The 12,648-nt window shown below is 37.5% G+C and overlaps 1 protein-coding gene across 5 annotated transcripts in view; it reads right to left on the reverse strand.

The window, feature by feature from the left end:
- LOC150091709 (fibronectin type-III domain-containing protein 3A-like) overlaps positions 1 to 12,648 on the reverse strand; it is a 489,490-nt gene that overhangs the window by 260,937 nt on the left and 215,905 nt on the right. For all 5 annotated transcript variants that reach the window (XM_090376531.1, XM_090376557.1, XM_090376540.1 and 2 more), the window contains one exon: positions 3,881 to 3,924. In XM_090376531.1, coding sequence (XP_090232657.1) covers positions 3,881 to 3,924 — 44 coding nt within the window. The remainder of the gene's footprint in view (positions 1 to 3,880; positions 3,925 to 12,648) is intronic.

Here is a 12,648-nt window from a genome sequence, read left to right on the forward strand (position 1 = left end):
CCCCCTTCCTATCCTTTCTGTAGACGTTGTACTCCCCAAATTCCAGTTCTGCATCCCTTATATCTGTGTGACACCACGTCTCTGATATCCTAACAATATCTGCCTTTGATGTTTTGAGCAATACCTGAAATTCATCAAATTTATTTACTAAACTCCTAGCATTGGTGTACACGCAAGTATACCTGCACCTGTTCCTATTCTTAGCTACCCTAACACAACCCATGTGTTTACTTGTACCGCAATGGCTCCCAGCAGTCTCTGAAATATAACACAGCTAATGGAGAAATATATCACAGCTAATGGAGAAAGCAAATGAATATAAAACACCATTATGCCCGCCATTTGTGGATTATGAAAAGACATTTGACTCCATACAGCATAAGGCAATGTTTCGAGAACTGGAAAGACAAGGCATAGATACACCATATATTATGATTTTGAAGAAAATATATGAGAACGCTACTTCATTTATTAGACTAGACAAAGACAGTAGCAAATTTAAAATCGAGAAAGGAGTTCGACAAGGAGACACAATATCTCCAAAGCTGTTTACTGCTGCCCTTGAAGAAGCTTTCAGAAGATTAGACTGGTCGCAGAAAGGAGTCAATGTAAATGGAGAGTACCTAAACCATTCATGATTTGCAGATGACATTGTGGTCATAAGCCATGATCCCAAAGAATTAGAGGAAAATCTTAATCAGTTATGCAGAGTTAGTAAGGATTTTGGACTAAAGATGAATATGGCTAAAACAAAAGTGATGAACAAGTATACCACAGAAAGGGACATAATGATTGAAGGAGCAGTAATTGAAAAGGTGGAGTCATATACTTATCTAGGACAATTTATTAGCTGTAATAATGATAAATGGTTGGAAGTCAAGAGAAAAATAAATTTTGGATGGATAGCATTCAGTAAATATAGTCACATACTGAAGAGCAATATCCCAGTTTGCCTGAAACATAAAATAATGAACCAATGTATACTCCCCACCATGACTTGGGCACTCACCAAAAGAATGGAAGAAAAGCCGAGAACTACACAGCGAAGAATAGAACGAATTATATTGGGAATCAGACTGTTAGATAAGAAGAGAAACACATGGATTAGGCAGCAAACTCAAGTAAAGGACATTCTTATGAAAACTAAAGAACTAAAATGGTCTTGGGCAGGACACATAGCTCAGAAGACATGATGACAGAGGGACTAAGGAAATAACAGAATTGTACCAAGAGGAGCTAGAAGAAAACCTGGAAGACAACGGCGGAGATGAATAGATGAAATTAATGAGTTTGTGGGAGTAGTAAATGGATGGCCGTTGCACAAAACAGAACGAACTGGAAAGTTGCTGGAGAGGCCTGCAGTGGATTGAAAATGGCTGATGATGATGATCTTTTCTCATTTAATTTCTATTAATTTCTAAACAATCACCTAAAAACTAAAATCAGGCAAACTGGAATGGGGACAACAGAAACGGATAGGTATGAGACATTCTTTTAGTCTGGCTATCGGTCTGCTCAAAGCCCCCAAAGAAGTAGCAGACTGACGACGAAGTGGAAGAATGTTATTTACATTTTCATTGTTTATTATCATTTTTTATTATTATTTTCATTTTTCATTATTATTTTTTATTTTTGTATAGGCCTTCCAGGCTAAAGCTAGTTTACTTTTACTAACTTGTTAGTTTGGTCCTTATATACCTAATTCCCTACAGATAGATACCATAAAATAAAATTGACTAATATATATATATATATATATATACACACACCGCAATTAGATAAGTTATAGTGTAAGTGCCCTCCATGGTTTGAAAATCGATGCAGCCTCAAGCCAACTGTACCCCCAGTATACATAAAAAAACATATATAATAATAAGATAATTAATATAATAAGCCTTACGTGGGAAAGGTATTTTGCAAGGGACTTTGTCAAGGGCTAAACCCCTACAAAATATCCAACCCATGTTAGGCTGAGCTATCGGTTTCTGTTATCATCTGCCTGTATACCATGACCAAAAAGTCCATAATAATGGATAATTACTTTAAGTTAAAATTAAGTACTAAGCAAGCCAATAAATAACTATTAAGCTGGCCAACCATTAAGGGAGTATGTCTAAACCGTAATTTGGTTGAATCCAGGCTGGATGATATTTAGCCCGACCGATTGCTGCAACAATATAAGCACAACTGAGAACTGATTAATATTTGCTGAATAATTAATTCGTTTCTCTTCTTCTACTGAGATTTCTCTTCTGCATCTGAGTATTTATTGGTTTTGCTTTCACTACTAAAGAGGGCGCTATTATCCTTTTATTTATCTCAATTTGGCTGATATTTGACACATCTTAGGTAGCGCCATCAACGCAGAGGTTATAAACGACTTGTGCGTAGACTTACAGGCTTTTAGTTGTTTCCGCTACGGGCTACGGTAACATATGTATTTTAGTATCATTGTCGGGTACTATACGGGTGCTACCGTACTACCACCTGCATTTTTTAACGCTTAACAAAAAGTTCGACACTACTTGCCATATTTAAGTTTGTTTTATATATATTAGCGTAAAATATCTTAGGAATTAGCCATTCCGTTTTTTCCTTTCGCATTTTATTGATATCTTTCACCTGCTCTTACTACCAAACCAGGATCCCTACCTTTTAGGGTCGGGATGTTACACTTCCGGTTGTATCCGATGTATAATCGATTAATTACTTTTCCTTTGACTTTTCACTTTTATCTATCCTCTTGCCTTTTTTTCATACCTCACGAACTATTAGAGTAATTCGAGGGGGAGTGAGGTACTATTACTTTATCTACACCGCTTTCTGTTCTCCTTTTGTTAGCTAATTTAGCCTTTATTCAGCAAATATTAATCAGTTCTCAGTTGTGCTTATATTGTTGCAGCAATCAGTCGGGCTAAATATCATCCAGCCTGGATTCAACCAAATTACGGTTTAGACATACTCCCTTAATGGTCGGCCAGCTTAATAGTTATTTATTGGCTTGCTTAGTACTTAATTTTAACTTAAAGTAATTATCCATTAATATGGCCTTTTTGGTCACGGTATACAGGCAGATGATAACAGAAACCGATAGCTCAGCCTAACATGGGTTGGATATTTTGTAGGGGTTTAGCCCTCGACAAAGTCCCTTGCAAAATACCTTTCCCACGTAAGGCTTATTATATTAATTATCTTATAATTATCTTATTATTATATATGTTGTTTCATGTATACCGGGGGTACAGTTGGCTTGAGGCTGCATCGATTTTCAAACCATGGAGTTACACTATAACTTATCTAATTGCGGCATATCCAACGTCCGATGTAATGGTCTATAGCTCAATGGCATTAATCGGTTCGTTCTATATTTAACTTAATATTTAAGTTTTAATTTTATAATTTAAACTCTGTAATATTTTGATTCTATATATATATATATATATATATAAAATAATAAATAAATAAATAACAATAATAATAAAATAAAATAATAATAAGAAGAAAAAAATAAAATAATAATTAATAAATAAGAGAAAAGGAAATGGACAACCTAAGCATTTCCCTCCTCCCGCAGGTAATTATCCAGCTGACCTTTGAATTTCCCCCACACTGTCAGCCTCTACCACCCTTGTAGGCCACTTATTCCAGTAATTTATAACACACTGGCTCAGTTACCCTACAAGAATGTGAGGAGTGAATATTAAATTAAAATTGCCAGTTGGTTCCTTACAAGCCTAGGAGATATGGAGATGTGGAGGTATTCCCATTTAGTTAGATTGCCTCAGAACCTTCAGTAATCCATGATCAAAAATATTAATTTTTATTCCACATTATACTAACTACTCTAACTTTTTTTGCAGTTAAAGAAAAAGAAACTTACTTTCTGAAGCACTTCCAGTGAGTTCATCTAATGCAGCTTGGACACTAAAAACATAAATAATAGTCAAATTTTAATAGAAAAATAATAATATAAGGTAAATTAATTTTTCCAAAAATAGCTAAAGCTCTTATGCAAAATTTAATAAATGAAATAGAAAACTTGCATTAGAAATATATTTTTTTTGTTTGTTTATTCTTTAAATCTACGTTGACCAAAAAAAAAATTGTTTTTAAGCTGTAAGTGTAAGGCTGTAAAAGTGTATTTTTATTATTGTAGTTAATCAAAAAATATTTAAACTAACATTGATGAAAAAAATATTAGGATAAGTGAAGTTAATACTTAATTCCATTATTTCCAAGAAGTTGTATTAGGTATTATACTCTGAGAATTGCTCACATGTCCAAACTTTTCTTTCAATATATGAAAGAATTCTGCTAAAGAAATGAGTTCCAGATTATGCTGTGCTCAGAAGCAGACTGGGTCAAAAAATCTTACCAGAGAAAACTTGTAGCTGCTTCATACTAGTGTTTATGGCCATATTGTAAGGAAGTGTGTGCATGGGGGGGGGATTACAACTAACTAGAGTAATTATCGACCATTATTTTTTAATGAATCTTTAAATATAAATCACAATTATTTTATAAGAAAACAAAATATTTTTTTCATTTATTCAATAATACTTAATATAAATAAATGGTGATGGTTTCACAATCATAAAGATAAAGCTTATTTTGCTATAATACGTATATGAGTGGTGATCATTTAATTCGCAAACTGGTGCAAGATGTTGTCATCATCTGAATCTTCTGGATTACTCCTTCTCAATATACTTTCCATTGAACTTTGCCCACTTTCGCCACTATCAATAATAATAATAAGATGATGATGTTATCAACAGCAAATTCAAAATCAGAAGCATTCAAAGAACTTATCTTGGAAGCTACTAGGCTTTGCATACCAACTAAGAAATATTGTTCAAGGTTTAGGCCTAAATGGATGTCAGATGAACTAATGAGACATATGGCAGAGAAGAAAAATGCATGGGATACATATAAATTAATGGGTGACATGGAAGCCTATGATAGATATAAGCTGGTCTATAACCAAGTCACAAAGGAGATTAGGTAGGCAAAGGCAGATTATGAGAAATCCTTGGCAAAGGATGCAAAGAAAAACAGAAAAGAGTTCTTTACCTATGTAAACTCTAGAAGGAAAGGGATGAATCAGATTAGTCCACTAGATATTGATGGTTCAACAGATGAGGATCCTGCTCAGGTAGCTAACAAACTAAACAAGTATTTTGCATCTACATTCACATATGAGGAGTTATTCAGGAAGGGGAATGCCAGAGGTGAAGTAAACTCTGGCAGTGATTTTGCAATAACTGAGAGGAAAGTGGAGGAGAAAGTGTTGAGGATAAACATAAAAAAGGCACCCGGGGTGGATGGGATCTATCCAGTTATATTAAAGGAGGCAGCAAAGGAAGTAAGCAAACCCTTGGCCATAATTATGAGAGCTTCTTTGGACTCAGAGGAGGTACCCATTGACTGGAGATGTGCAAATGTGACCCCAATTCAGAAAGGAGGATCAAAGGCTGAAACAAGTAATTATAGACCTGTGAGTTTAACTTCTGTTCCAGGAAAATTAATGGAGGCACTGGTTAAAGAACCACTGCAGGATCATCTAGACACGACTTCAGTTATAGCTCGGACACAGCATGGTTTTGTTAAGGGAAAGTCTTGCCTGACCAATTTGATTGGATACTATGATGCAGTCACAAAAGAACTGGATGCATAGTATCTAATCAAATGATATTATATATTTGGATCTTAGAAAGGCTTTTGATACTGTTGCACATGGAAGACTGACTGCTGCATAAATTGAAGCAGTGTGGCAATGGAGGCAAATTGCTGCTATGGATAAAGGGATGGTTGAGTGGGAGAAGACAGTGAGTGGTAATCAATGGACACTGCTCATCGTGGACTAATGTTATTAGTGGAGTCCCTCAGGGTTCAGTGTTGGGTCCATTATTGTTTTCTGTATTTATAAATGATATCGATGATGGTATATCAAACTTAATGTCCAAGTTTGCAGACGATACAAAGGTTGGCAGGGTTGTTAAGGACACTACTGACACTATGCTGCTGCTGCAACAGGATCTGGAAAGGTTGAGCAGATGGGCTGAGAGGTGGCAAATAAAGTTTAACATTGACAAATGTAAAACTACATATGGGAAACAGCAACCCCAGAGCAACATATCAACTCTGTGGTACTACACTGACAGTGGTAGAGAATGAAAAGGACCTGGGGGTAATTGTGCAGGCAGATATGAATTTCTCTGAGCAGTGCAGATGGGCTGCAAGAGTGGCTCATGGTGTCTTATCAATGATATACAGGAATTTTTCTAGCAGGGATAAGGAGGTGATTATTCCCTTATATAAGGCAATGGTCAGGTCACACCTTGACTACTGTATACAGGTCTGGAGGCCTCATTTCAAGAAGGATGTAGAGCTGCTGGAACGAGTACAGAGAAGGGCAACAAGATTAGTGAATGGAACAAAGGGTTGCTCTTACGAAGAAAGGCTTAATTTTTGCAAATTACAATGTCTGGAGATTAGGCACCGGCGAGGTGATCTGATAGAGGTGTATAAAGCCTTGAATGGTTTGATCATGCTCAATGCTGATGGAATTCTTTCTCTTGCTCAGAATAATCACCTGAGAGGGCATAAATTCAGATTGAGGAAACACAGATGTAGGATAGATGTGCGGAAGTTTGCCTTTAGCCAGCGGGTGATTGGTTGGTGGAACAGACTTCCATCCCTTGTTGTGGAAGTTGATAGCCTAAATAAATTTCACGCTAAGCTGGAGAGGTATTTGGAACGAACGGGGAGGTGAAATGAGAGTGGTTTTTTTTTTTTTTTTTTTTGGTTTTTTTTGGCTGATGCTGCATAAGCTTGCTTTCTTGCATCATATGCCTCTACTAATGCTAATACTCACGCATTAAATGCTTGTTGAAAGCCATTTTTCGAAAGACTGCAGAGTGCTTCCATTGTGGCTCTGTGAGCATTGTTGTGTTGGACGCAAAGCGGTTGCCTTTCAGAGATTTCTGCAGACGTGGAAACAGGAAGAAATGACATGGAACTAAGTCCGGTGAATAAGGGGGATGAGGCAGAACCTCACCTATGGCAGTGATCAATGCCTGCACAATATTAGCCATAGGAGGCTTTGCATTGTATTGAGGGAGAAACCACTTCACACCAGAAAGTTCGGTCACACCGGAATATGGCCGTCCTAGTTTGGTGGTAAACATAAAATCTTGCACCATCCCGCGAATTAAATGATCACCCCTCATATATATAATGTAATCTAATCGCAAATAATGAACATAAATGTAAATTATACAAATCACATTTAAATCAAGTAGGCATAATAATTTACAGATAGGTAGATCTGTAAATTATAAAACACTATTTATAAAATAGAAAAGAAAATATGTTCTGTTACTTCAGTTTAAAAATTTACATCAAAATATTTCTTAGTGAGTTATCTTTTATTGCAATTTCAGAAATTTATATCTTTGGTTCTGATTTTCATTAGTATGTCTTATTTGAAATTCACGAGAATAAAACTCCAACTTGGTCTGGGTTAAGACATTCACACTTGCTTGCACATTCCATCTGCATGCAGAGACTCTAGCCATACTCTTCACAATCATCCGGTCTGTAGATTACTCAAATTCTCGTCATACCTTTGCTTCCAACTAACTCACACCACACATATTCTACGCTTGCAAAAGTAACTTCTGATTCAGCAAAAGCTCTATTTGCTCAAGCTGCTTTTGAGCAAATAGAGCGTTTTCCAGCTCTGCATGAGCCCAGCATCTCTTCTTCTACTAAATACATTATACATACCATAATGGAACTCGTCATCCTGAATTTCCGGGTGGTTTCTGCCCTAACCACGAGTTAGAATTCAGCCATTTTAATAACACTACAGCCACTACTATAAACACAGTTAAGACTAACTATCCTCCTATAGTTTACTATCCTGGCACACCCTTTAAAGTTATTTGGGCTTATTTCCCTAGCTTTATCTTCCCACTCATTTGAAACTTTGTTACCTTCAGTACATAGACTGCGGTGGCAACAAGAATTCTTGAGGTGGGTGTAAGCATCACTTTGATTCATATCAGATAAACACAGATCTATATTACCTGTCTCCCCACTAAATAGCTGTTTTGCTGAAACCTCAAAGTATCCTCAGCGATACTAGCAAAAATCCTTGCACCATCTTTGTTCATACGAATACCATCTCGATAAAATAGATTCCTTCTACCTACAGGGGTAGACCATGCTGATAAAAATTTCCTTCACACAGCCTTGCAGATTCCCTCAATTCTTGAATTAATCCACAATGCTTTCGACATACAATCCTTCCTATCGTGTCTGGACAGAATTGACACATACACATTCTGATCTAACTCTTGGAATGTTTTTTAGCATGGTCCTATACTTATCCAACAAATCGTCAGGTTGTGTTCACCTGATGGGGGGGTTTAGAGTATTGTTAATCCCTACACAAATAACAATACTCTCACTCCCCCCTTGAAATCTGACAATCCGTTGGTAAAATCATTAATTGTTGCTCCTGGCAAATACACCCTGGTTCTGATCAACCTATCTTTATTACAAAAAATGTTACCTGTTTAGCTAACATGAGTCTCTCAATAAAACTAGACAGCTGGAGCAGCAGGCAAAGGTGAAAGTGCAGTATCCTACAAGTGCAGCAAGTTATCATGGATTTCAAGTACTGCTGTAGATCATCATGAAACAAGTAAATGCATGGGCTGTGTTAGAGTAACTAAGAACACAAGCAAGTAGAATAGCATGTACACTAATGCCACGATAATAAATAAGTAAATAAATAGTAAATAATTTGATGAATTTGAAGTATTTATTAAGTCATCAAATGCAGACATTGGGTGGATATGGAAACTTGGTTCCGCTAACACATAAGGGACTCAGAATTTGAATATAGGAGTACATAATGTATAGTGTTTCTTGTCTAGCATCAACAGGGTTCCCCTACAGACTGCAACATATCGCAATGTATCAGGATCATTAGTTTATTCTGAATTGAACGGCGCGATTTCGAAGTTAATTAATACTTAAGTGTCAGTAGATTTACCGTTCGTAACTTGTGCCATTGTTATACGATACAATGTTATATCCTGAACTAGCTACGATAGTACAGTACAGTATATACAGTATAGTATATAATATAATATTGTCAATTAATCAGCAAAGTCTACTAATTTTGTTAAACTTCGTTGTCAATTAAATTGTACTTTTAACAAAATATATATAACGACTTAGATTACAAACGAAAAATAATTAATTAATACATAACTTGATACGGAAGTTATATAAACAGAACTCGTAGATAATATTTGATACTGAAAAATATATATAGTGTTATAACTTTGTTGGAATACAAGTTTAGGGTTATAATTTTGTACTAAAATTGAAATTTTATTGAAATTAAATCGAAATCATGACTCAGACCAGAGCAGCAAAGCAAAAGGCTCAAACTAATGGGAGTGCTGTGGCTCAGAGGAGAACTGAGGGGGGGGCAGTTGCCCTCTGAATCACAGCCTTTTAAAATGCACTGCTTGCATGATGTTTGTGGATAAATCGGGTATGGGACATGATATTGCCATGGGGATGTCTTTGTGTCTGCGCGATGCAAGGAGTGTAACGAAATCAGGCGACAACTCAGCATTGTTATGGGCCTATATGAGAGCTTGAAGGACAGGGTGGATGTCCTCGAAGGATTTAAAGTGAGGGCCCATCAAGCTCTCAGCTGCCCACATCAATGCCAGAGCTTGCACTTGGTCATCACACAACACAGCGGCAACCCCCAAGGCAGGATGCGCTGGTCCCACAGGAACTAGTTGTTGTTGGTGACTCTGTTGTCAGGGAAATGGGGAACATGCTTTGTAAAAAGGATAGGTGGAACAAGACCAGGGTATGTCTGCCAGGGGCAAAGGTTGATGCACGTAGAGCGGATATCATCATTTAAGGGCACAAAAGGTGATATAGTTGTACACGTTGGCACTAATGATATTAAGAGTAGGAGACTGGCAGAATTACTTAACAAGTACAGGTCACTGTTGAAAAAAAGCCGTGAATTAAGGTTGAATTTGAAAATGTCTGCTATTCTGCCCAGACACGATAGGAGGGAGTATATGATGAGAGCCTTGTCAATCAATTCTGCCCTGGAAAGATTGTGCAAAGCTCAAGGAGTAGAATTTTTTTCAGCCTGGTCTGTACTTGCTAACAGAAGGGACTGCTCCTATAGGGCTGGGATACACGTAAATAGAAAGGGTGCAAGAATATTTGCTCATGCTATCAAGGCAGTGTTAGGTGGGTCGGAAAACTGCTAGCTTGGGGGGATACAAGAACTAATAGATTAACAGTAGCCACTGGCAGAGGTGAAAGTGATTCTTGCACTGCTTCTATTAGAATGAGCAGAAGCCTGGAAAACAAGATACAGGATATTTCAGAGACTGCTGGGACTCATTGCGGTACAAGTAAACACATGGGTTGTGTTAGGGTAGCTAAGAATAGAAACAGGTGCATGTCTACTTGCATGGTTTGATAAATAAATTTGATGAATTTGAGGTATTGCTCAAAACATCAAAGGCAGATATTGTTCGGATATCAGAGACGTGGTGTCACACAGAAATAAAGAATGCAGAGCTGGAATTCGGGGAGTACAACATCTACAGAAAGGAGAGACAGGATAGGAAGGGAGGAGGGGTTATGCTATTAGTTAAGAAACACATAAAATCCAAGGAAGTGAAGTTAGTCAACATTGGTAGATAGTGCAGTGTCGACTCAGTTTGGTGTGACATAAGCATTGGGAGATCAAAATTGAGAGCAGGAGTGTGCTATAGGCCTAATCACTCTGATGAGTATAATAAGAAACTGTCCAGAGAAATAGAGTGGGCCATTAAATCAGAGAGCCTTATAATGGGGGATTTTAATTTCCCAGATATTGACTGGAATTTGAGGTTGGTCACTCACACACTAGCAAGGTTTTTGTGGATTTATTGGATGATTGTTTTCTACATTAGCATGTTTGGGAGGCAACTAGAGGGAGTAATACTCTTGATTTGATTATCAGTAGTGATTCATCATGCATTAAGAATCTGCAGATAGAGGAACTACTAGGTGGCAGTGATCACAGTGTGCTGAAGTGGGATTTACTCAAAGAGGTAACTACCATCATGGGTAAAGGGAAGGGTTATTGCTTTCGTAAAGGCGACTACGATGGTCTGAGACAGTATTTAAATTCTATACAGTAGGACCAACTGATGATGTTACCAACAGCAAATTCAAAACAGGAGGCATTCAAAGAACTTATCTAGGAAGCAACTAGGCTTTACACTTTTTTTTTTTTTTTTTTTTTGGTAGTTATTGGTGCATTGGCTTCTGTGGCCATAGTGCACTTCCCAAAAATTTTTGCAGTACTTTGATCCAAACCCAAGGCGGGATTCAAACCCGCAACCTTTGTGTTGCCAGGCAGGTGCTTTACCCACCCGGCTAGCCCGGTCGGCTAGGCTTTACATACCAACTAAGAAATATTTTTCAAGGTTTAGGCCTAAATGGATGTCAGATGAACTGACGAGAGATATGGCAGAGAAGAAAAATGCTTGGGATACATATAAATTAACACGTGACACAGAAGCCTATGATAGATATAAGTTGATCTGTAACCAAGTTACAAAGGAGGTTAGGCAGGCGAAAGCAGATCACTAGAAATCTTTGGAAAGGGATGCAAAGAAAAACAGCAAAGAGTTCTTTACTTATGTAAACTCTAGAAGGAAGGGGATGAATCAGATTGGTCCACTTGATACTGATGGTTCAACTGTTGATGATCCTGCTCAGGTAGCTAACAAACTAAATGAATATTTTGCATCAACGTTCACACATGAGGAGTTATTCAGCGAGGGGAATGCCATAGGTGTATTGAACTCTGGCAGTAAGCTAGATAATCTTGTAAGAACTGAGAGTAAAGTGGAGGATAAATTGTTGAAGATAAACACAAGAAAGGCACCTGGGTGGATGGGATCTATCCAGTTATATTAAAGGAGGCAGCAAAGGAAGTAAGCAGACCCTTAGCCATAATTATGAGCGCTTCCTTGGACTCATGGGAGGAACCCATAGACTGGAGATGTGCAAATGTGACCGCAATTCACAAAGGAGGATCAAAGGCTGACACAAGTAATTACAGACCTGTGAGTTTAACTTCTGGAAACTTCCAGGAAAATTAATGGAGGCACTGGTTAAAGAAGCACTGATCATTTAGACAAGACTTCAGTTATAGCTCAGACACAGCATGGTTTTGTTAAGGGCAGGTCTTGCTTGACCAATTTGATTGGATATTATGATGCAGTCACAAAAGAACTGGATGCAGGGAATAACTTTGATATTATATACTTGGATCTTAGAAAGGCTTTTGATACCGTTGCACATGGAAGACTGCTGCACAAATTGGAGCAGTGTGGCATTGGAGGCAAATTGCTGCTATGGATAAAGGGATGTTTGAGGGGAAGAAGACAGAGTGGTAATCAATGGACACTGCTCATCGTGGACTAATGTTATCAGTGGAGTCCCTCAGGGTTCAGCGTTGGGTCCATTATTGTTTTCTGTATTTATAAATAATATTGATGATGGTATATCAAGCTTAATGTCCAAGTTTGC

This window comes from Mastigoproctus giganteus, chromosome 1 (genome assembly GCF_048544385.1).
Source record: "Mastigoproctus giganteus isolate SK-2022 chromosome 1, ASM4854438v1, whole genome shotgun sequence".
In the NCBI taxonomy this organism is placed as follows: domain Eukaryota; kingdom Metazoa; phylum Arthropoda; class Arachnida; order Uropygi; family Thelyphonidae; genus Mastigoproctus; species Mastigoproctus giganteus.